The sequence below is a fragment of the Mustela lutreola genome, chromosome 5 (genome assembly GCF_030435805.1).
Source record: "Mustela lutreola isolate mMusLut2 chromosome 5, mMusLut2.pri, whole genome shotgun sequence".
Taxonomy (NCBI): Eukaryota; Metazoa; Chordata; class Mammalia; order Carnivora; family Mustelidae; genus Mustela; species Mustela lutreola.
The window spans coordinates 93,849,493-93,875,346 of record NC_081294.1 but is presented as its reverse complement, the minus strand read 5'-3'; the positions used below and the strand labels follow the sequence as shown (position 1 = coordinate 93,875,346).

Below are 25,854 nucleotides of genomic sequence, written 5' to 3'. Positions count from 1 at the left end.
AATAAAATCTTCAAAAAAAAATAAATAAACAAAAAAAATTGAAAACAGAATTACCATATGATCCAGTGATTCCACTACTGGGTATTTACCCTAAGAAAATAAAAACACTAATTTGAAAAGATATTTGTACCCCTATGTTTACAGCAGCAGTATTTATAATAGCCAAGATTTGGAAGCAACCCAAGTGTGCATCCATAGATGAATGGATAAAGAAGTGGCATGGATGCCTGTGTGTGTGTGTGTACATAAATATATATATTATATATATAAATCTGGTAGTAGAATGTTAGTCATAAAAAAGAATGCAGGGGCGCCTGGGTGGCTCAGTGGGTGAGTCCTGGGATCCAGTCCCGCATCGGGCTCTCTGCTCAGCGGGGAGCCTGCTTCCCTTTCTCTCTCTGCCTGCCTCTCCGTCTACTTGTGATTTCTGTCAAATAAATAAAATCTTTAAAAAAAAAAAAAGAATGCAATACGGCTATTTGCAGCAGTATGGATAAAGACGGTATAACACTGCTAAGAGAAGTCAGTCTGACAATAATACAAATACCATATGTTCTCACATATATGTGGAATTTAAGAAACAAACAAAAACATCAAAAAAAGCCCTCAAACTCTTAAATACTAAGAACAAAATGGTGGTTGTCAGAGGGGAAGTAGGGGATGGTGAGACAGATAAAGGTGATTAAAGAGTACGTTTATTCTCATGAATGCAGTGAATATTGTATAGAATTGTTGAATAATTCTACTGTTGAATCATTCCACCTCAAAATAATATAACACTGTATGTTAATTATACTTGAATAAAAAAAATTCAATACAAGTCATTATAAATTTATATCTTTCAAATACCATTTTCAGAAACAACTTAGGACTTAAGGAAAAAATAGCATATACCTTTTTAATCAGAAAAACTTACTCATTTAAAAATCAATCATTTAAACTTGCTTTAATTAAGAAAGTTTGCAGCCTTTCTTCCAATAATATTGGCATAGCAAATTAAGAAATTAAAGAACAGGGGTGCCTGGGTGGGTCAGTGGGTTAAAGCCTTTGCCTTCAGCTCAGGTCATGATCCCAGGGTCCTGGGATGGAGCCCCACATTCAGGATGCCTGCTCAGCAGGGAGCCTGCTTCCTCCTCTCTCTCCTGCCTCTCTGCCTACTTGTGATCTGTCAAATAAACAAAATCTCAAAAAAAAAAAAAAAGAAAGAAAGAAATTAAAGAACAATGAACCCATGAAATCCTGACACCATAAGACAATTTTACAATTATGTTTTTACATATAAACATTCTACTTTCTCATTCAAAATCATGCCATTCCTGGAGTACCTGGATGGTTCAGTCTGTTAAGCATCTGACTCTTGATTTTGGCTCAGGTCAGGACATCAAGGTCATCAGATTGAGCCTCATGCCAGGCTCCATGGGGAGTCTACTTGAGATTCTCCCTCCCTCTGCCCAACCCCCTTCTCTCTCTCTCTCTCTCTAAAAAAAAAAAAAAAAAAAAAAAAAAAATTCCTAATTTACAATGAAATATTCTTTCTTAAAATTTTTTAAAAAGATTTATTTATTTGACAGAGAGAGAAATCACAAGTAGGCAAAGAGGCAGGCAGAGAGAGAGGGAGAAGCAGGCTCCCTGCTGAGCAGAGAGCCTTATGCGGGGCTTGATCCCAGGATCCTGTGATCATGACATAGGCTGAAGGCAGAGGCTTAACCCACTGAGCACCCAGGCACACCTACAATGAAACATTCTCAATCTAATTCTAGGTTGTATATTACTAAAATGGTATATCTCAAAATCACCATCTATAGTCAGTGGAATCCTTTGATAGCCTCTTTTCTACCTGTTCATGAAGATAAGGACTTCTAACTTGGCTTGGCATGAAACAACGCCCAAAAGATCTATTCTGGAGGGGACCTGGGTGGCTCAGTAGGTTAGGTTTCTGCTTTCAGCTTAGGGTATGATCTTAGGGTTCTGGGATTGAGCCCCAGGTCAAGCTCGCTACTCAATAGGGAGTGTGCTTCTCCCTCTATCTCCCCTGGCTGGTGCATGTGTGCATGCTCTCCCACTTTCTCTCAAATAAATAAATAAAATCTTAAAGAAAGAAGAAAAGAAGGAAGAAATGAAGGAAGGAAGGAAGAAAGAAAATAAAAGAAATACTCTATCATGACAAATCAACCCAACTAGATTCTCATACTCTTTGGAGGTATATTTTTGGGATGCAAAGTGAGTGACTGAGTAACTCCCTAGACTGTATCTAGAACACTGGGTAACATCTTTTGATTTTAATGAAAACTGGTATATATCCCAATCCCAAAAATACAGAATATCTAAAAAGACAATGTCCTGTCCTACCTATTATCCCCTTGTACACTTAAAATAAAATGTTACTGCTAAAGGGAACCTACACATGTCTTTTCTCCTTTCCAATTCTAATACAATGATTCCAACTTTTTCAAAGTATGCATCCGTATTAGCAAAGATGAGAAGGGAAGTGGGAAGGAGTTAAGGAATTGGGCACACACAGTCCTCAAATATGTACTTTCTTTCCTATAGTATTTTAAGAGTCACAAAATATAAACATTTCAAAGGATCACATAAAAACAGTATTTTTAGATAAATCTTAATCTTCTTTACTAGTGATATAATGAAACTTTTTAAAAAATAACAGCATTACTGAGATATAATTCACATACCAAACAAGTCACCCTTTTAAAGTGGTTTTTAGTACCATGACCACTACCTAATTCCAGAACATTTCATCACCCTCAAAAGACACCCCGTCCCCATTAGCAGTCACTCCCTATTTCCTCCTACTCCTATCCTTTGGCAACCACTAATCTACTTTCTATATTTATGGCTTTGCCTACTGAACATTTCATATAAGTGGAATCATACAATATGTGGCTTTTTTTTTAAGATTTTATTTATTTATTTGACAGACAGAGATCACAAGTAGGCTGAGAGGCAGGCAGAGAGAGAGAGAGGAAGGGAGTCGGGCTCCTTGCTGAACAAAGAGCCCGATGCAGGGCTCGATCTCAGGACCCTGGCATCATGACCTGAGCTGAAGGCAGAGGCTTTAACCTACTGAGAGAGAGCCTGCCTCTCTCCCTACTTGTGATCTCTGCCTGTCAAATAAATAAATTTTTAAAAAAAGTCTTAAAAAAAAAAAAAAGAAACCACTGATCTAAAGAACAAGCTAATATACATCATCCCTGCCTTTGTAGTATGTGGAGTCAGGGTCCTCAAAGGACAATAGTGACCCTTCCACTTACAAAGAGTAAAGGAGCTTTGTTACTTTAGACATGCTATCTAACATATCTGTGACCCAACTTCCTTATGTAAAAATAGGGATAATATTCTTATAGGTTTGTTGTGAGGACAAAATGATTTATTCTACATAGACTCCTTTGAACAGTACCTGACAAATAGTAAATGCTCAAAAAATAGTAGCTATTACTATTGTAATTATTATTCCTATATAATTTTCTTTGGCCACAGTCAACTTAGTAAAAAGAATGCTTACACCTAGTAAAAAGTAAAAGAATGCTTTTTACCTAGTAAAAAGAATGCTTACACCTAGTAAAAAGCATCTGGCTTTGACTCGGGTCATGATCTCAGGGTCCTGGGATCGAGCCCTACATTGGGCTCCCTGTTCAGCAGGGAGTCTGCTTCTCCCTCTCCCCCTTGCACAAAGATAAATTCTAAATGGATGAAGGACAGGAATCCATCAAAATCCTAGAGGACAACACTGACAACCTTTTTGACCTCGGCTGCAGCAACTTTTTGCTAGGCATTTCTGCAGAGGCTAGGGAGAAAAAGGCAAAAATGAACTACTGGGACTTCATCAAGATAAAAAGCTTTTGCACAGCAAGGGAACAGTCAATAAAACTAAAAGGCAACCTATGGAATGGGAGAAGGTATTTGTAAATGTCTTATCAGATAAAGGGCTAGCATCCAAAATCTATAAAGAACTTACCAAACTAAACACCCAAAAAACAAAAAATCCAGTCATGAAATGGGCAGAAGACATGAACAGACACTTATCCAAAGAAGACATACAAATGGCCAACAGACATAGAAAAAAGATTCAACATCACTTGGCATTAGGGAAATACAAATCAAAACCACAATGAGATACTACCTCACACTGGTCAGAATGGCAAAAATTAACAACACAGGAAACAGCTGATGTTAGCGAAGCTGTGGAGAAAGGGGAACTCTCACACAGTTGATGGGAATGCAAACCGATAGAGCTACTCTGGAAAACAGTATGGAGGTTCCTCAAAAGTTAAAAATTGAGCTATCCTAATGACCCAGCAACTGCAGTACTAGGTATTAATCCAAAGGATACACACATAAGTGATTCAAAAGGGCACATGCACCCCAAGATTAGTAGCGAAGTCCACAATAGCCCAAGTATGGAAAGAGCCCAGATGCCCATTGACAGACAAACAGATTAAAAAGATATGGCATATTTGTGCAATGGAATATTACTCAGCCATCAAAAAGAATGAAATCTTGCCATTTGCAATAAAGTGGCTGGAACTAGAGGGTATTATGCTAAGTGAAATAAGTCAGTTGGAGAAAGACAAATACCATTTTATTTCATTCATATATGGAATTTAAGAAATAAAACATATGAACATAGGGGAAGGGAAGAAAAATAAAATAAGATGAAAACAGAGAAGGAGGCAAACCATAGAAGATGCTGAGCTCTAGGAAATAAACTGAGGTTGCTGGAGAGGAGGTGAATCGGGGGAAGGAGTAAGTGGGTGATGGGCATTAAGGAGGGCCCTGACACATAAGGAGCACTGCGTGTTATATGCAATTGATAAACCACTAAATTCTGCTTCTAAAACTAATAATACAGTGTATGTTAACTAAATTGAATTTGAATAAAGAATTAAAAAAAAAAGGCACATGTCTCCTTTCTGCATACATTTGGTTGGCCAGCTCTACTTTGTGAAGTTTCAGTGGCTCCTTTTCCTGCAGCATCTAAGACAACACTTTATGTTTCTTAATAAATATGTATTAATATGCAATTTAAATTATGTGTTCATAGTATGTGGCAATTTCATCTTGAGTGTAAAAGGACATTTTTCAATGGTACTTTCTGTGCCTCATATTCAGAGGCCTGAGTAACAGCAAAACACAGCACATTTGTAGACAATTGCTAGGGGTTCTACCACTGATATAACATGTCAATTACTTCTCAGTAATTACTGCTCTTTGAAGGGAGGAACTTTGTCCCATTTATTGAGTATCTCTTTATTCTTTTAGTACCTAATGTGTCATTAGACAGCATAGGCACTAAACATCCACTGAGCAAACTTGTTTTTATATCTCTTTAAACTCTTTCCAGGCCAGATGTGCCTGGGTGGCTCAGTGGGTTAGGCCTCCGCCTTCAGCTTAGGTTATGGTCTCAAGGTCCTGGGATTAAGCCCCGAGTGTCCTGCATCGGGTTCTCTGCTAGGCAGGGACCCTACTTCCCCCTTTCTCTCTCTGCCTGCTTGTCTGCCTACCTGTGATCTTTGTCTGTCAATTAAATAAATAAAATCTTTAAATTCTTTCCAGGCCAAAATTCTTGCCACGTGCTCTCTATGATACAGAACTTTGAGATTCAATGTCTTCAATTGGACTTACACTGGGAAAAAATCCCCAGTTGTTTCTGAAAGAAAACTTTGGCTAGGCTTGATATTCTCCATAAGCCCAATTCTGTTCCATAAGTACAGTGTTTATCACAATTGGCATGTACTTATTTGCATGACTATTTGGTGAATGTATATTTTACTTCACTGACTCCATGATAATAGGGACAATGCTGGTTTTTCTTTCCTTTGTATCCCTAAGACCTAGCATAGAGGTGTCATGTGCTAGCTGCTCAATAAACATTTGTTGAATAAAAGATCTCCTGTTCAGTAATGTATCTCTGTTAAAGCTTTTTCTCTTTATGATCATATCAAATCTTCCTCCAGAGTAAAGCAACTAAATCTTCCCTTGACCAGCAGCAGTATAACCTCAAACTCACTGATGCTTAATACTTTAAGAGAAATGTAGTATTAATTCATCCATTTATTCGTTCAGTCAGTACATATCTGCACTCTTCCTACCATTTGTCAAGCATCATTCTAGAAGCGGGTCCCTACCATCAGAGTGCTTGCATTCTATGGGGAGAAGGGAAGGAAGAGGACACAATAAACAGTAACTAGTAAGTAGTTAGAAAAAACTACTAAAGGGAGTTTAGTAAAGGGAGAGAGGCAGGGAATGTTGAGAGAGGGGCAAGACATGAATGGGATTTCCTCTCTGCTAAGGAGACATTTGAGCTGGCCAAAGAGTATACCAGAGAAAGGAACATTAAGTGTGAAGGCCCAGTCTAGAAGGATGGGCAATGTATCAATTCTCTACCAGTGTTTATCAACTGTGGGTGATATCACCCTTAAAAAACATTTGGAAATATGAAAAGGGGTATTCTGAGTTTTCCCAATGATGTGAGGTAGGGGTAAGGAGTAAGGAGAAGTTCAAACAACAAAGAATTAAAATAATTGCTCAGCTCAAAATACCCAGTGAAATTTTTGCTGGGGGTATCAATTAGAACATTATTGTTTTTGTTCAAGTTGCTTCCATTATATTACAAAATGTCAACCAACAAAAAATTGCACAAACTATGATACAAGCATGCAATAGAATTCCATCTAATGTAAATTTAGTTTATCCTAATACAACTATGTACTCTCAGCCACACTATTTTCCCCATTATGCTGGTTCATTGTCTTTCATACGTGATATAGATTAGTTCTCACTTTAAGAATTCAGGTGATACTTACTCCATTACTGACTCCTCTGCCTCATACTGCAGAGAAAAATCTTCAAATGGAATTGACATACCTTGACCATTTAAATCAATCAGAAAATCATTCTCCCATTCTAATGTGGGAACATTTCCCATTCCCTACTTTTTCTGACAGCCATCTCATGTCTTAAGAACAGCTCAAGGGGTGCCTGGGTGGCTCAGTGGGTTAAGCCTCTGCCTTCAGCTCAGGTCAGGATCTCAGGGTCCTTGGTCAAGCCCTGCATCAGCTCTCTGCTTAGGGAGCCTACCCCCCGCCCCCACACACACACCCGCCTGCCTCTCTGCCTACTTGTGATCTCTGTCAAATAAATAAATAAAATCTTTAAAAAAAAAAAAAAAAAAAGGTAAGACCAGCTCAAAACATACGTCATCCACAAAGCTTTTCTCTTCCTTCCCAGTTGCTCACTTTTTAGTACTACCACAGCACTAGATTCCTCTCTCCTTAAGCATGCCTAGACATATCACAAGATTTTTCTTTCCCTGCCTGTCTCCCAGAGAAAATCATAAGCTCTCCCAGGGCAACAACATTACCCAACCATCTTTGTAGCCCCAGCACCTAGTACAGTGCCTGGTGCCTACCAGGCATCCATAAGTAACTGTAAGATGAATGGAGAAAGTAATTTCCAAGTTAAGCAAAAAGAGGGGGGAAAAAAAGTCGACATTTACAATGTACCTAAGACCTTAGAAACGCCTGCCTGAGTTAGGCTGAAGCAAGAAATAGGACCAGAAGGCTGGTAGATGGAGAAATCTGCCTTTGAGGACTTTTTCAAAGTGTTTGCAGAGAGGTGTTTAATGGATGGTCTTCTATGCAATCCTGTTCAGAGACAGGAGTACGGGACATGACTTCTTGTGATCTTTTCCAACCGTAAGACCCCAGAGCTCCCTTAGTCGGTGCGGTATCACTTCGAGGAGCCCAGGTTCCCTAGATGAGGCGCTCACCTTCCCGTTCGTGGGAGGTTCCTGGATATAGATGTTGCTCATGCTGGTCAGTGCTCAGGACTCGGCTTCTAATTGGGAATAAGAACGGAGGGCCGATCTCTAAAGCTGTCCACCTATCAGTGAAGGCTTCCTTCAGTCGGATGGTCACGGAAAGCTCCAGTTTGTCAGTGTCGCCAAGACAGCGAAACCAAGCACTACCTTTACCCCAAGCTAGTTCCTCACGGACGCCGCCATGTCGCTCCCGGACCAGAGCACCGCTAATCCTGAAAAGGGGGGTTCCGATGGGCTCCAGGGAAGCAGAAAATATTATTAAGAACCCACAGATTAATTTAATTTGTGTTACAATTTTTAAATTCAATCTATAAATCTTGGTGTTGTTTGCTTCACTACGCGTATGTGCAGGTCTCACTCACCGCTCCCCCCCCCCAAGCTGGCAGCAATGGTTCGGACCATGTGTGTTCTGTAATATACCTCCCCCGGAAACTGAATCAACGCGACTGGGTTCCGCTATCGCCAGAGGCCTTCCTGGACTGTCACCGAGGTCCCGCGGCGCCGGTGGGAGGAAGAGGCCGCCCTCGCCACGCTGCAGGCGTGAGGCGGGCGTCCTCTCGAAAGCCTGCGGCTCCTGCGACCCCTCTTACCAGCGCCATGGCAGTCCCAGGTGAAGACCGACGCCAGGGCCCGTAGGTCGAGGCGAGGAAGGGAGCGGGTAGGGTGGGTTGGGTGCGCTGGGCTGGGGAGTAGCGCCCATGGGGATGGAGGCGGGGGCGTTAAAACGAACGGGCTCGTTGGGTCTCCTTGAAAAAGTTTACACTCCACAAGTAATCTCTGGAGGGAAGAAGGAGCGACCGGAACTCTCTCCCCCAGCCCAGCCGAGCTCCCGCGGCGCCGCCCGGATCACAGGGAACGTGTGTCGTGGGGGGAGGCGGCCGGGAACCGTAGGCCTAGGGGGCGAGCCGCCGAGAAACACGCACTTCGCTTCGGTTTGGCTGGAAAATAAAACTCAAGGTGGCAACCCTTGACGGCCCGGAGCAGCCAGAGGCATGGTTTGTCGTGGAAGTCGCAGGACGACACTGACGTCTGGGCTGCTTCTCTCGCTTCCTCCGGCACGGCGTTCCTGTGCGGCGGCCGACCCGTCGCGGTGCCCCGCGGGGCCTCTCTTTGTGCGCCTGCGGTTTCTTCCCGCTCTCGGGTTCTGTGTCCAGTGGGTACCGACCTACCAACGGTGAACCCTACGAAATAAGTGCTTCAGAGACTGCTGAGCCACAGCTACCAGCTCACTCGGACGTTCTGGTCGCGGAGGGCATCTGCTTCGACCAGGTTTGCTGCGATGTCTCTTGCAGAACCCTGGTTGCAGAAGTTATTTTGAGAATTGTATCCCTCCTCACCCACCCCCACCCCCACTCGTCCAGCCCCCAGACACACAGCTTGGAGATGCACAGTGCTCCTTAGTACAGGAGAGACTCAGAAGTGTTCCGGTTCAGAAGTCCGAACTCAAGTTTTAACCTACCCTTCCCAGTCTTCTTTAAGCATGTTTGTACCGTGGCAGCCTTTTCTGAACCATATTTTACGGATCACTGTTTCAGGAATAGTGCTCTTTTCTAACCACTGCAGTTTTGGGAGGAGTGGGAATTATGAAAGAGGAAAGATACACTCAGTCATACACAGAACTCTCTGTATTACCACGTGCTAGGTAATGGGAATACAGTGGTGAACAAGACAGTTGCACTTCACACAGAACTTAGAATGTAGCTATGGGGAGGAAGGACCAAAAAGTCAGACGTATGTATGGCAGGGAAATTTTGGAGTCTTCAAGAGCGCATAGTAAGGGCACCTCACAGAAGACTAGAGGGGCTAGGAAAATGGACTTCCTAGAGGAGGTGGCGTTTCGGATGAATCTTGAAGAATTCCAGGAGGGTTGGAGTGGCGAGAGAGGAAGTTGCAACCAGTGGGACTGGATATTATAAAGGAGGAAGAAATGTGTGAGAAGAGGAAATAAAAGAAGTAAAAGATACTCCCTATAAATGGAACTCAGAATACAAATGGGAGAGAAGTGAGAAATTAACTAGAGAGTTAATAACAGCGAATAGTTATTAATGTATCAGATGTGTAAATAGTGTTTACTATGTATCAGATGTGTCACACTGTGTCAAGCATTGTATTTTCTCTCATTTAACATCTGTACTATAAAATAAGTATGAATACTTAAATTTTATATGAGCATACTGAGGAATAAGCAAAGTTACTTGCTAATTAAGGGATAGCTAGTAAGTGACAGGTCACGGGGGCTCTTCTAATCCCCATGCACTTATTCATCTTGCTGTGTTATAGTATAATTTACAAAGTAGTTTCCACCTCTTAAAGGACCTTGGAAGCTATGACAAATATTTTGGATATTTTCCCAAGGACTAAAGGAAGCCATTTAAAAGTTTTAAGAGATTCATATTTTGGAAAGATCATTCTGGCTGGACAGTAGATTGGAAGGGAGCTAGTTTGGAGACAAGGTCACTGATTAGGAGTAATTTCTGGTATGTTATGATGATGTTTCAGGTATGGTGTCAGGAACGGAGAGAAACACATGGATTGGAGATACCTTTTTAATGGTAGACTCACTAGGAATCAGTGACTGACTCAGTGTAGGTGGGTAAGACAGGAAGTGGGGTATACATGGGTTTCACTGTTACACAGTTGGGTGGGGCCATTTTCTACTATACGTAAAACCTGAGAAGGAGCAGGTTTTAGGGGGATGATGAGAATTTCAGTTTAGGGTTTGTGTTGAGGTATAGTCAGACATATGACTGAAACTATCTAACAGGTAGTAAGAGAGAAAATTTGTAGCTTAGGAAAGAAGCCAGAGTCAAAGACCACAGTTTGAGTCATCCACAGGTATAATAGGAGTTGAGACCATTGTAGTGTCTGCCTGTGCTCAGGTGGAGTGTGTAGAGACTGAAGAAAGGGTCTGTGGTTGCAGCCTGGAGCTTATCAACATGTAAGGAGCTAGCAGAGGAAGGCTGGTCTGCCTGGTAGGTTGCCTAGGCATCGTGAGCCTTCACATCAGCCCTGGTGATTCTTGTATTGCACCACTACAACTAGAGTTGAGTTGCTGTCATTCCTAAATGGTTGGTTTTATTACTTGAGCAAGCGTTTTTGAGCACTTACATGGTCTAGACCCTCTAGGGCACACAATATCACAGCTTGTATTCTCATGAAACAGGTCTAGCAATGAAAGCGGGGTGCTTAAGAAAGAAGAAAAAAAGTGATTTTTTTTTTTAAACATCCTTATTGGAATTTCCTTAAACTTAGACCAGTGTTATAGATATGTTAACCTTCTTCCAGTTCAAAATAATGGTCCAAAGTATAATCTTAAATTGTGCCATTAAGCTAGATGGCAAGACATGGATAGACTGTTTAAACCCAGCAAAAATGAAGATAATAATTATGACAGCACTGTAAGAGTACAATGCAAGTACCATTAGGAAATAGAGTTACAGAAAATGTTGAGATAATTTCCTGCGTGATCGATCCAAGTAGTGGACTGAAGAAAAATAGGGCTCCACGAGAAACCTTTTGAAATAATTATTGAGAAGGCCAAGTATTATGTTATGCTCTTTTATTTTTAGGTATAATGCTCATATGGATTCAGCAAGGCATTTCTTGGGTTGTCTTGCTAGTGATTATTATTATAAGACTATAAAGTGACAAGGATGCTTTCCGCAAGTGAAAATCGGCCTCTTTTGTTTTATGCTCACCTACTTCAGCTGTTTTTCCACAGCATTATTTGTAACCATACACCATTATGTAGGCAACACAATGAAATGTGTACTTTCTTAGGGAAATTGTAGACTCTTACTTGTTATTTTAAAAATGACATTTAAGGGCACCTGGGTGGCTCAGTTGGTTAAATGTCTGACTTCTGCGCAGGTCATGATGGGCTAGGGTCCTGGGATGGAGCCCCACGTAGGGCTACTGGCTCAGCGGGAAGTCTGCTGCTCTATTTGTGCTCACTCTCTCCCTCCCTCTCTCTCAAAATAAATATATAAAAATCTTTTAAAAAATAATAAAAATGAGCTTTAAATACAGATTTCAGTGAAGTTGACTTTCTTTTAGAAACTACTTTGCCCATTCAAGTTGTTAAAATTAGTTCTGAGATTCATGTTAATGATTCACCGTTCCCCATGAAGAGTCTACCTAACACCAGTGTCAGTGAATGTTACCCATGTGGCTGGCACAAAAACTCTTTCTCTCATTCAGTAAAATCTATATAGCCAAGATAGGGAATTTTCTGTAGCCAAAATAACATTATATCTGGCATATGAAAGTGAGTCAAATTTTTAAAACACATCACTGTAACTTCTTAGTAATAGAAGTACTCTAAATTACAATGTATCCAATTGCTTTTCATTCCTAAACTGTACATAATTTCTTTTCTCTAGTCTGTGCTGCACATTGCTGCTGAAGTATTTTTCTTAATTATATATCTGATCCTGTCATTCCTGGGGTGGGTTGGGCGGCCAGTGGTAAGAAGTTAGTTCTTGGCTCCTATCTGTGAATTTCATATTTCTCTATCCCCCAGATCAAGATTTTAAATATTTCCATCACCATAGGAAGGCGTTGTTTGTCATTTCCCCCTTCCCTTGCCTAAATAACCGTTAGTTTTATTTCAATTGTCCTTTTTTATTTTTTATTATTATGATTGTTATTATTTTAGATTTTATTTATTTACTTAGAGAGAGAGCATGAAGGGGAGAGTGTCAGAGGGAGAAGCAGACTCCCTGCTGAGCAGGGAGCCTGATTCGGACTCGATCCTGGGACTCCAGGATCATGACCTGAGCCGAAGGCAGTCACTTAACCAACTGAGCCAACCAGGCACCCCCTTTTCTTTTTTAATTGTCCTTCTTTTGTAACTGTTCTTCCAGTGCCTATCTTCCTCAGATGGGTCAGTGACACTGCAGACACAAGTTTCACAACTAGCAACTGGACCTGCATACATTACTGATTCCCAAGTGCTAAGTATTAAGTTTCTAACCTCAAATGAACAAGCATTTGTTGAGGACATCTAGCAAGGCTACACTATGCTAAGCAGAGAGCTGTATATAGAATCGAATGGCATGTTCTGGAAGCTAGAAAAACAAGCTCTCTCTACTTCTTTAAGTTTCTGGGAGGTAAAAGACAGCCATTTACCTGACCCCTTCCACTCAAGTTGTTTAACATTAAGAGTTCTAAATCCAGAGTAAGCCCTTGCTGATGTTTAATAAGAGACAAAGACCTCTGCAGTTTATTCCTAAAACCATCAGTTAATAAAATTTTGTTATAAATCTATAATGTGCCTTCTCTGAAGAATTTACAAGTGCAGTTAGTTGTTAGAGAATTTTGCACAACAGCAACTCTTATGTTGGGATTTTTGAGGGAGGTTTTTAGTTTGGTTTTTGAGAAGATAATTCATCCACATGCTGCAGATTTTAAAGGTAGCAAAAGGTGTATAGTGACATATCTCTCACCCTTTCTACCCCTGGTGGCACTTCTTTTTTCCAGGTAACTAATTTATATTCTTAGAGATCTTTTTTGTGTATCTCCATCTATTTATAAATAAAATCTACATATAATCTGTGTCTTAGCTATATCTAATCTTCTTTCATATAAATGGCAACATACCATAAGCGCTGTTCTATACCTTGCTTTTTTCCTTTATATCTTAGAGATCATCAGATATCATTAAGACTAACCATAATTTATTTATGTCTAAATTATCTCCACTCTTCAACTATTATAAATGATGCTCTAGTGAATAACTTTGTATGTAAGTCAAAATAAGTATGAATTTGTATAAGCAAATTGTGAAGATTCATTCCCAAATGGAAAAGTGCTAGGTCAAACTAGTGTGTACATTATAGTTCTGATAGGTTTTGTCAGCTTGCTTTCCACAGGGGTGGTATTGATTTACGCTACTCTTCAGCACTGTGTGGGAGTGTTTCTGCCCCAAACTCTCTTCAGCCCTTTCTTTGCTATTATGATAGGGAAAAATGTAATCTTGGTATAGATTTTTATGTACATTTAATTTATTATGAATAAGGATGAGCATCTCCATGTTTCAAACTTGTTTCTTTGAGCTTTCTGTTTAGCTCTTTTGCTGATTTTTTTTTCTTTGTGTTGGTTGTTGGTTTTTTTCATAATGATTTTCTGGGTTTTATACAGTAGTCATAATTGCCCTTTATTGGTGCTATGAGTTGCAAATATTTGTTCCTACATTTTCATGTGTCTTTTGAATTTGTTTTAGCTGGTCTCCACCATTTTTTTATGTAGGCAATTTTATAAGTTTTTATAGAATGGTTTTTGGATTATAGGTCATGATTATAAAGGAACATTTGGAGGGAGACAGGCTCTATTACTCTGAACAGTGTTAGCAGACTTTAAAAGGAATGGAACGAAGAACAGCATGAGAACCTCTAATGGAGAAATGGCTAACTTCTAATTGAAGTAATAAGGGCCTCTCAATATGGCCTTCCTATTCAGTTTGACATGGATGTTGAGTACAGTTGTGTCAGCAGAGTTCTTGTTCCAAACAACAGAAACTGACTAGTTAATTGAAGAAGAAAATGAACTATCTCAGGTAGCCCACAGAATGCAAGCAAAGGCTAGATAGCAAGGCTTGGAAAACAGTTGAAACCAAGGGCACCCATAGTCAAGATGGTGGACAGCCCCAGACCTGGTTAGGACTGCTCTCTGTGGCATCACTGCCACTAGAAACTACACCTTGACAGGAGAATGAGTGAAATGTCCCCACTTCATAGAGTCACTTTTCTCTGATTGATTGTATCAGAGGTGTCAGATTGAATGTCCCAGGTAGAAGCATTCATTTAGCCCAGCAGTCATGAAATTAGGATGAATGAAGCTTGAAATTTTAACTTAACCAAAAGCTGGGGAGGACATAGTTGATATGGAGTTATTTATTTAGAGTTCTTGTTGTGTTGCCCTTTTATGTAAAAGTTACAACTTTGTTAAAGAAGATGACCTACTCTGAAAAAGTTTGATAGTTCGTTCATTCTAAAAGTACGAGATAGAGTTCATCATAAATAAGTTAATTTCTCATAAGTGCTGAGATAATTTCATATCTGTCCATTACAACATTTTTAGTTTATCATAGGAATGGTAATGGCGCTTTTAGAACAGTTTTGTTCTGTCTCATTTAGCGTCTATGGTTTCTATGGAAACAGACTTAACATTGACCTGGATTCTCTGAGCTTTTTTTCCAACAGGCAATTATTTCATAATGAAAGAGCCTCAGATTTTATTATTAATCCAGTGTTATACTACAATTCTGCTACAGTGCGGCATATGCATTCCCACCCTATGCAATACAAACCACAAGGTTTATGAGAAAAAATGAGATTGGGGAACAAAAGTCAAAAACTTCATCAGTGATACATAAAAAAATGATAGAAACCTAATAACAGTAGCACAGTTTTGCACATGTTAATTGGCTAAAAGGCACATAAATAATACAGTAAATAGTGTACTATACCTTGACCTGAAATTTGCTGTGGAAGCAGACTTCATTAAGAATTGCAGTTTGTGAATTGTTCTGAAATAATGGTAGGAAGAGGATGATTTGAAATCAGATCAGCGTTATAACAGCTTCTGTGGGTGGGCACTGCTCATAGCACACATGCTGATCTGAGGTCACTAGAAATATTCTGGGGTGAGTCTTTACATGTGTTTTGTATATCCCTAGGAGCCTTAGAGCAACTGGGTACGACTTTCTGCATTCATCTAGGTTTTTCATGGACAAAAGTCACATTATGTGCAAGTCATTTTCTCTTACATCAGTCACATTGAAACAAATTTTATGTTTTTAAAACAAGCATTATAGCACACCTGACTGTATTTTTAGTAGGAATATTCAGTAATGTGTATTTTAAAGTAAATTTGGGATTAGAGAAAAATGACTAATGTTTTGACTTCATAGCAGTGAAGAGATAGTTTAAAAGTGATCTTTGCGGGACGCCTGGGTGGCTCAGTTGGTTAAGCAGCTGCCTTCAGCTCAGGTCATGATCCCGGCGTCCTGCCATCGAGTCCCTCATCGGGCTCCTTGCTCGGCGGGGAGCCTGCTTCTCCCTTGCCTCTGCCTGCCATTCTGTCTGCCTGTGCTTGCTCTCTTCCTCTCTCTCTCTGATAAATAAATAAAATCTTTAAAAAGAAAAAGTGATCTTTGCTTTAAAATTAACATTCTTTTATATTTGCATCCCATGTACTTTAATTTGTTAGTGAATTTGGGCTATATTTCCATGTGAAGGATTTAGGAGTTTGATGCCTTGCATTAAGGTAATGGAATAATTCTTTCCTGACCTTCTGGTTGCCAGAAGCCCTTAATGGAGGTGAAAATTGGTTTCAACTCTATATATTATACAACCATAAAAAGGAATGGTCTTCTGATATGTGCTACAGTTTGGATGATCTGGAAAACATTATGCTAAGTAAAATAAGTCAGACACAAAAGGATAAATATTGTATGATTTCACTTGTATGAGATTCTTAGAATAGGTAAATTTATAGAGGCATAAAGTAGGGTAGAGATTACCATGGGCTCAAGGTAAGGGGGAATGAGCAGTTATTGTTTAATAGGTTTAGTTATTGTTTGGGATGATGAAAGATTTTGGAAATAGTGGTGATGGCTGTACAACTTTGTAAATGTTCTCAGTGCTACTGAATTCCACACTTAAAAGTGGTTAAGGAGATAAATTTTATGTATATTTTATTACAAAATCAATTTATTTCATCTGTTACTATCTTCCAACATTGCTTGCGTGTAGCACTAATGACACAAAGACACTGTAAATATTTCTGAACATCGCTTAGACTGATATGTGACTAGCAGTTGGTTTTCTCTTGTCAGAATCTGATTGCTGAATTCAGATGTTTCTTAGAATAGCTAGCAAAGTATTTTTCTGGATTTTCACCAATTCCTTTTAAAAAATTGGTTTGTTTTTCTTCTAAAGGAGAGCAGAAAAACATTTGTTATCTCAAATGTTCATATACATATGTATAATAACTAGTATATATAGTGAGTATATGTATACATATACATATATCACTAATTACTTACATTTGAGAGACAAGCTGAAACACTCTGGAATTTCTTCCTTAGTGTTCTAGAATTCCTGGAATGTTTAAGCTCTTGACTCTAACACTGCATTTCTGTTAAAGAAAAATATATTCCGGAATTATTCTTGAAATACTGCCAAATAAAGTAACTTGAGTGAATTGGCTTTTCCAGTGATTTCTAACATCCATAACAATTGAATGAATAGGGTTACTAATTTGGGTCAGGAATGATTTTTTTTTTTTAAGAAAGAAATTCTACAAAAAGAGGTTTCTTAGCTTTTTCATGTGAAAAAATTCTTGCGTTTCTTCTTTTTACATGTCTCCTAAAATGTCATCCAATTTTATTTCAGGTTGCAACAAGGATAGTGTCCGAGCTGGCTGTAAAAAATGCGGATATCGTAAGTACATTAAAAAACATAATATTTCAAAGAGTGAATCATTGCCTCTTTGGGCTGTGTGATTTGGCATCCTGATTTCAGTGTCCTGATTTCAACATAGTTCTGAAGCCCTATTATTTAGCCCGGGTTTGCAGATGATTCAGAAATTGCTCTGTCAGCCCTAAACAGTTCCTTTCTTCCCTGCTGTAGACTCAGTGACAGGTGGCTGTATATTTAGTGACTAGCAAAGATGTCAAATTCAAGTGGGGTAGATTTAGGAGACTGGAGAGAGTATATCCAGGAAAAAAAAAGCACACATATACTTAATCTTTTACTCCTTGTCTTTCTAGATACTGGGTGAAAAGGGGAAAGCAGTGAAAATTATTTTTAAAGGTTTTCCCTGTTGATTAAATTTAGTCTTTTTAAGGATGAAATTGGTCCTAGAATTTCTGCTCACAGGCAAAAGTTGATGTAAACAGTCATTCATCTCTATTATGATTAATGAAATGGAATAGAAAAGTAAACTTTAAGTTATGTACAATTACATAACTTAAATTTGTAATTATGTACCACAAATATAATTTCTTTAGTTAAATGTAATAATTTCTAAAGCTTTGATAACAGGGAGAACAGTAGCTTTTGTTGTTTTATAAATTGGAGACCATGCACATGAGCCTGGATTATGGTTAATACTCCATATAAAATTAATTTATTAATTAATTTACATAGAAGTAGAGTTACATTTGATGCACAATGTTACATGGGCTTCAAATGTACAACATAATATTAAGTTTATACTTCAGGCTGTGCTTGCCACAAGGGTAGTTACCATTGGTCACCATATAGTGCTATTATAATAACATCGACAATATATATTCCCTATTCTGTACAGAAAAGTTATGTAAAAAATAAAAGATGTCCATGCAAGAACATGCGCTAAGAGAGCACTCAGTACATAAATCTTCATTAAAAGGGCTCATAATGAAAGCATGCTGAGAGTACCAAGTCACATTCTTCCAAGCAAAGGCTGAAATGTGGCATAAGGGAATTTTGCTCAGTTAACAGAAGTGGGAGCATAAGCATACATATCCTTCATTTAAATAAAAACTCGTAAAGACTGTACTTTTATGTAAGAAATGACTGCAGTGAAATCTTTTCTGTGTTTTAAACTTATATGTATTTATTTCTGCTTTGTTTCCTTTCTTTAAATCTATGCTAATTTCCATGTTCCATTTCTTGATTTAGGACTTAAGAACCTGCTCACTCATCCTCTCTCTCTTCCTTATATGCTGTTTTATTTACTTCAAAATCTAGAATGGACTTTCCAGTTTGTCTAAAATACCAGTTTATCTACTTGGACTTCTTTTTAAGGGGTATCTGGGTGGCTCAGTCTGTTAAGCATCTGCCTTCAGCTCAGGCCATGTTCCCCGGGTCCCTGGGATCAAGCCCCATGTCAGGCTTTTTGCTCAACAGGAAGTCTGGTTTTCCGTCTTGGTCTGCCTGGCACTGCCCCTACTTGTTCTCTCTCCCTGTTTATCTCTGTCAAATAAGTAAATAAAACCTTAAAAAAAAAAAAGACTTACAGGAAAATAATAAAAATAATTTTTTGGAAATAGAGTATTTGTTGATCTAGTCTCCTTACTGTTATTTTATTTTATACAATGATGCAAGTATCTGTAGTAATTGAATTTTTTTTTTTTTTTGAGAAGGCAGGTAAGCAGATAGGCAGTCTAAGTTTATTTCCTTCTGCTTTATTATTTTAATCTATTATTTTAATGATTAAGTTATTAAATAACTTCTCATTTGTCTCCTATGGAAAATTCAGTAATAGTTCCCTTCTGGGTTAAACTTGGGTTAAAGGGGTGCCTGGGTGGCCCAGTGGGTTAAAGCTTCTACCTTCGGCTCAGGTCATGATCCCAGGGTCCTGGGATGGAGCTCTGCATCTGGTTCTCTGCTCAGCAGGGAGCCTGCTTCCACCTCTCTGTCTCTCTGCCTACTTGTGATCTCTGCCTGTCAAATAAATAAATAAAATCTTTAAAAAAAAAAAAAACAAATGGGTTATAAACATCTTTTAAAGATGACGGTCTTTTCCATTTACATGTCTTTATGATAGAAACTACATTTTAAAAATTACCTGTTATTTGCAGTCCAAAATCTTTGTATTGATGGCAGATGTAATAGAGAAGTGCATGAAACTCTTTGAAATGTTTTTAATGCCTAAAAATGTGCATATTCATCAGTCAGTCACAAAAGAGTATTGCCTCTCTAGTGTTGTGAAAGTAATGGTTTAGGTTGTACTATTTAAAAAATTTTAATACTTGATTGAAAAGATTTTATTGTCAATATGTTCAATATTGGTTATATTGTTTTTAAGTTTCAAGTTAAGAGTGAGTATGTTACTAAATAACATGATGTCACTTTTTCATGGAAGTTCCCTCAACAAAATAAGAATTTTTATTTCTGTGATAAGTTGTTGAGTTTTTTTGGAGTGCCAGCTTCTGATTATTTAAAAGCTACAAGGTCACTAAGCCTTTTTCCATAGAATAAATGTCTCAAATAATTTTGATAGTTCTCAGAAAATATACCTTTAAAAAGTTCAGTTCAGTTTATTATACTCAGTAGTTGAGCATTTGATCATAGCAGCAGGAAATAAAAACATACCAAAATATCTTTAAGGTTTATTTAACTTGAATTGCTTATTTATTAATAGACATTCATGATCTTTTCTTTGCCTGTGGGTCTGCTCATTATTGTTTCTCATAGACTTTTAAGTGCAAATATCTGAAATGCATTTGCTACTTTTTTATAGTTTGTTTCTTCAGAGATACGCAGTGAAAAATAGTAAATCTGAGTGCAAAATCATTTTATCTTTAGTTCTCATTAGCGGTAATACTGCCTTCCTCTACAGCCCTCCCTGGAAATCTGTGGCCTTTTTTTTTTTTTTTTTTTTTTTAAGTTGTCCATACGGGGTTGAGGGCAACAGTAGGACATTTAGTATGTAGGGTATAGGGATTATAAACATCCTGTAATGTGTAGGGCAGTATTGGACAGTGAAGAATTGTCTGCCTCAGAATGACAGTGGCCACCCCCTTTGAGAATTTTTTCTCATTGTTTTGGGTTTTATTCCCCTCTATCTTGTACAGTCTTTTCTAGTACCTAAATTGAAAACTGCTCTTAAAAATAACTCATTTTTTAAAAAAATTAAAAAATTTTAAAAATTAAAAAAAAAAAATAAAAATAACTCATTTAAATCTGGTGTTTCCAAAAGTACAACTTTGTTTTATAGAAACAGCCACTCTTTTTTGCCCCACATTTATATTTTTGGCCTTACATGATTTTATATAGGCAAACTTATATCTAATAATAACAAATATGTCATGAAGCAAACTGTGCCGATTCAGGCTTATATGGGGAGGGATAAAAAAGTAGAGATCCTATATGGTCTCCTATTTCAAAAATTTATGTGGGTAAAGTAAGGAACCATCTTAGTCCTTATGGACTACTATAACAAAATACCACAAGCCCGGTAGCATATAAACAGAAATTATTGCTCATTGGAGAGGCTGTAAGTCCCAAGTTCAGGGTGCCAGCAAGTTTTCCAGGTCCTAGACTTTTCATTTTATATTCACATGGTGGAAAGGACTAGGGATTTCTCTGAAGTCTTTTTTATAAGGCAGTAATCCCATTCATGAGGGTACCAGCCTCAGAACCAAAAAACCTCCCAAAGGTCCCATCAACTAATACCATTCTCTTTGGGGATTATAATTTCAACATATGAATTTTGGTGGGACACAAAGATTCAGGTCATAACAGGAACATACTGAATACAGTTGACCCTTGAACAACATAGGTTTGAACTCCACAGGTTTAGTTTTAAGTCTTTTTTTTTTTTTTTTTTAATAAATACAGTATAGCAGTAGAACAGGAACCACCATGTCTCCCCCTCCCCGCCTGCACTTAGCCAGGATAGATCCTAGAGTAATAATCGTTTCTTGCTCTTTTCCTGGGAATGTGGAAAATGTCCTTCCATGTGGAGTCCAGGGAAGGGGGATAACCAGGGGAAGCCAAAATACCTTTACCCTTCTCTCTAGATCACTTGTTCCACCTGATCCACTTTATGTGGCTCTAATGGAAAATGCTGTCATGGAAAATGCTGTCAAGGAGTAAGCTGCCAGTTTCCCTACAATATTAGCTACCCTCTTCAGAAAATATTCAGCACCTTGGACAGTGTCCCACCCTAGGGCCCAGGCTTCTGTCTGGTGTTGGTGTCCTCCTGCACCCCCTTGGTCAGGGGGTTGTGGGGTGGCATGTTATTATGTGGCCCTTAGTTTCTTCACCAAGAATCCTTCCCCAGAGCCTGTTTCTTGCACCTCCTGGTTCAAGACCTCAATGAACTAGTTCTAGCCTTCTCCACAAGTTTTCTCCACCATTGCTTTGTTTTTCATCATGTGTTTACTTGTATCTTACTTTTCTATCACATTAAATACAGTATTTCAGTTTTGGGGGGAACCAGAAGTTTTATGTGGATTTTTGACTACCTGGAGATCATTGCCCCAACCCCTGTGTTCAAGGGTCAACTGTAATTCCTAGAAGGGAATTCAGGATAAATGGAGGGTCTTATATTTAAGATATAATGTGTTTATATAGACTGAGGGGATACAGGAGATGTTTCAGATATAGGTGATAGGAAAAGATTAAGCAATTTCATCTAAGAGTTATAACAAGGATATCTCTTAACTTGGGAGGAAGCTAGGTGAGAATAAGTACAGATATTTCAGATGTAGAAATAGAAAGAAAAAGGAGATGCTGTCTGGTAAACTTAGGAGGCAGAGCTGGCTATTTGGGAAGCGGGCCCTGAGTGGGACGGGAAAGTGGTTGAACAATAGTTTAAGTCAGGCATAAGTTTGGAAAAGTCACTGAGGAAAATATGACAGATCAAAAAAAAAATGAAATGCTTTATGTTTGTGCTAACGTTCATCAATGTATGATTGTGCTCAAACATTGCTTGACTGCTCAGGGATAGGCACAATCCAAAGGTTAGCTTTGAGCCAGAGTATTTGTTTTACAGTGAGGTATCATAGAAGAACAAGAATATGAATGAGTCAGAGAGGCTTATAAAAGAGTATTCAGAGAGTCAAGAATGAGAAATTTGAAAGACTAGGAGAAAATAAAGGGATTGAGTGAGTTAAGGTCTTAAGATTCCAAATCAGATCGATGCATGGGTGTGAGTGAGAAAGCTAGAAGGATAAAAGATTTGAGTCAAAGTATGATGTTGGAGTTTAAAATTTCTGAGATGAACCACAATGAGATACCACCTCACACCAGTCAGAATGGCCTAGAAGAATTAACAAGTCAGGAAATGACAGACGCTGGTGAGGATGCAAAGGGGAATCGTCCTACACTGTTGGTGGGAATGCAGGCTGGTGCAACCACTCTGGAAAACAGCATGGAGATTCCTTAAAAAGTTGAAAATAGAGCTACCCTAAGATCCAGCAATTGCACTACTGGTTATTTACCCTAAAGATACAAATGTAGTGGGGCACCTGGGTGGCTCTGTCATTAAGCGTCTGCCTTCGGCCCGGGTCATGAACTCAGGGTCCCGGGATCGAGCCCTGCATCAGGCTCCCTGCTCTGTAGGAAGCCTGCTTCTCTCTCTCCCACTCCCCCACCTTGTGTTCCCTCTCTCACTGTCTCTCTCTCTTTGTCAAATATATAAATAAATCTTAAAAAAAAAAAAAAGATATAAATGTAGTGATCCAAAGGGGCACATGCACCCAAATGTTTGTAGCAGCAATGTCCTCAGTAGCCAAACTATGGAAAGAACCTAGCTGTCCCATCAACAGATGAATGGGTAAAGAAGATGTGGTATATACAATGGAATACTATGCATTGATCAAAAGAAACGAAATCTTGCCATTTGCAGCGATGTGGATGGAACTAGAGGGTATTATGCTGAGTGAAATAAGTCAATCAGAGAAAGACAGTTATCATATGATCTCCCTGATACGAGGAAGTTGAGAGGCAGCATAGGGGGTTTGTGGGTAGGAAAGGAAGAAATGAAATAAGATAGGATCGGGAGGGAGACAAACCATAAGAGACTCTTAATCTCATAAAAAAAAACTGAGGGTTGCCAGGGGGAAAGGGGTAGGGAGAGGGTGGTTGGGTTATGGACATTGGGAAAGGTATGTGCTATGGTGAATGCTGTGTAGTGTGTAAACCTGGCGATTCACAGACCTGTACCCCTGGGGCTAATAATACATTATATGTTATTTAAAAAAAAAAAAAAATTTCCGAGATGGAACACTTCAGGTTCTGACAAGGAGCATGGTGTGGCCATGGCATCTAGAATATCAAGGAACTGAGAAAAGCCATGCAACACTCTAGACTGCCCATTGAGCCTTGTGGAAGGGCTAAGGGTGAAGAACTCGAATAGGAGCCTGATTCCAAAGACTTCAGTGGAGAGGCTTTGTATTGGGATACCTTTGGCTCAGGTCATGATCCTAGAATCCTGGGATTGAGCCCCACATTGGGCTCCCTGCTCAGCGGAGAGCCTGCTTCTCCCACTGCCCCTCGCTCAGCTTGTCCTTGCATGCTCGCTCCTTCTCAAGTAAAGAAATAAAATCTTGGGGCGCCTGGGTGGCTCAGTGGGTTAAGCCGCTGCCTTCGGCTCAGGTCATGATCTCAGGGTCCTGGGATCAAGTCCCGCATCGGGCTCTCTGCTCAGCAGGGAGCCTGCTTCCCTCTCTCTCTCTCTGCCTGCCTCTCCGACTACTTGTGATTTCTCTCTGTCGAATAAATAAAAAAAAAAAAAAAGAAAGAAAATCTTTAAAAAAAAAAAAAAGAAAGAAAGAAAGAAAGCCCAGAGAATACTAATAATAAAGAGGTAAGCTGTAGAAAAGTGTTCCCAGTGAAGAGCCAAATATCCTTTAAAGCAAGTGGTGGAGGGAGCAAACTGCAAACAGGTCCATTAAGGATTGCATGTTTCAGAAGATGTCATAAAAAGATTGGCAGAGGGATGCCTGGCTGGCTCAGAGGTTTAAGCCTCTGCCTTTGGCTCAGGTTGTGATCTCAGAGTCCTGGGATTGAGCCTCACATTGGGCTCTCTGCTCAGCAGGGAGCCTGCTTCACACCCCCACCCCATCTGCTGCTCTACCTACTTATGATATCTCTGTCAAATAAATAAATAAAATCTTAAAAAAAAAAAAAGATTTGGAAAGAAAGGAGTGATTATCTGTTAGGTCAGGGGAATGAAGATAAGACTTCAAGGAAGATAAATGGATACAGAAGCCTGCATTTTTGGGTAGGAATCACAATGATAGTGATGTGAAGCTTGGTGGAATTAATTGTGTTTAATAATTGAAAAGTTTGTAATGTAGCCTTTATGCTCTCAGAACTGAGAACCTTAGGTAAAGCCAAAAGCTGCTTTACTTAGCCCTTGTTCACATGGTCTGTATACTCCACATGCTAGGAAAAACGTACGTGAGCACCCTAATTATAAAACAGAAGTTCTTTTCATTCATTGACAGATCTTTATCAGGACAGTCTAAATCCAATGATAGGTTTTATTATTACTTGGCACTTGACATTACCCACCTAGCCACTCCTTGAATGCAGACAAGGGAGAATATACCTTTCCCTTTATTGGTACAACAAATGGTCATAACCTGACACCATGTATAAAGTACCTTCTTGGTGCTAGAGTCTAGACTAAGCGCTTTAAAGAGACAATTAATTGTGTCTCATTCTTAAAACAACCCTATGAAGTAGGTTTCATGGTCTCCATTTTTATGAACATTCAAAAGAAAAGACTGATACCCAGATCAGTCGCCTCAGTGCAAACCCCCTCGGGCACTTACTAGCTTTGTGACATCAGGGAATTTGCTCTACCACCTGTGTCAGTTTCCTGTCTATAAAATGAAACAGTTATAGCCCCTAGCTCCACAGAGCTGTTGTGAAGATTAAATTCACTAGCAAGGGTTGAGCTCAATGGTTTGCCATAGGAATTCCTCAATAATTATTACTGACTCTTATTACTGTTATAAATCAGAAAACAGGCTCAGGAGGATTTCTTTATTATTAAGTGGGAAAACTGGAATTGTAATTTGTGAAACTTGACACTATGTCATGGTCTTTTCCCCACCATTTGTAAAAATTGTGGTAAAATATATAACATATATATAACAAATATAACATAAAATTTGCTGTTTTAAGCATTTTTAAGTATACAATTGAGGGACATTAATTACATTCACAGTGTTGTACAACTGTCTCCACTGTCTATTCTGACACTTGTCATCACCCTAAACAAATGCTATAACCTCTATTTCTGCAGCCGCCCCTTGCCCCGGGCCCCAGACTCTGATGCACTTCCTGTTCTATAAATTTGGCCATTCTGGATATATCATGGAAGTGTAATCATATTTGTACTTTGTATTTGTACTTTGTGGCTGGCCTATTTCCCTTCTTGTAACATTTCAGAGTCCGTCCATGTTGTAGCCTGTGTATGTGTGTGTGTCTGATATACCACGTTGTATAATTCATTCATCTGTTGGTAGGCACTTAGATTGTTTCCATTTTTTTGTTATTGTGACT

At 39.0% G+C, this 25,854-nt stretch overlaps 2 protein-coding genes across 2 annotated transcripts in view; one reads left to right on the top strand and one right to left on the bottom strand.

Moving 5' to 3' along the window:
• CWC27 (CWC27 spliceosome associated cyclophilin) overlaps positions 1–8,228 on the bottom strand; it is a 196,430-nt gene extending 188,202 nt beyond the window's left edge. The window contains exon 1 of the mRNA XM_059175087.1: positions 7,787–8,228. Within this exon, the coding sequence (XP_059031070.1) occupies positions 7,787–7,828 (42 nt within the window). The 5' untranslated portion in view covers positions 7,829–8,228. The remainder of the gene's footprint in view (positions 1–7,786) is intronic.
• Positions 8,229–8,299: 71 nt separating this feature from the next.
• Positions 8,300–25,854, top strand: part of SREK1IP1 (SREK1 interacting protein 1) — a 43,938-nt gene continuing 26,383 nt past the window's right edge. The window contains exons 1-2 of the mRNA XM_059175091.1: positions 8,300–8,447; positions 17,236–17,283. Of these exons, the coding sequence (XP_059031074.1) occupies positions 8,435–8,447; positions 17,236–17,283 (61 nt within the window). The 5' untranslated portion in view covers positions 8,300–8,434. The remainder of the gene's footprint in view (positions 8,448–17,235; positions 17,284–25,854) is intronic.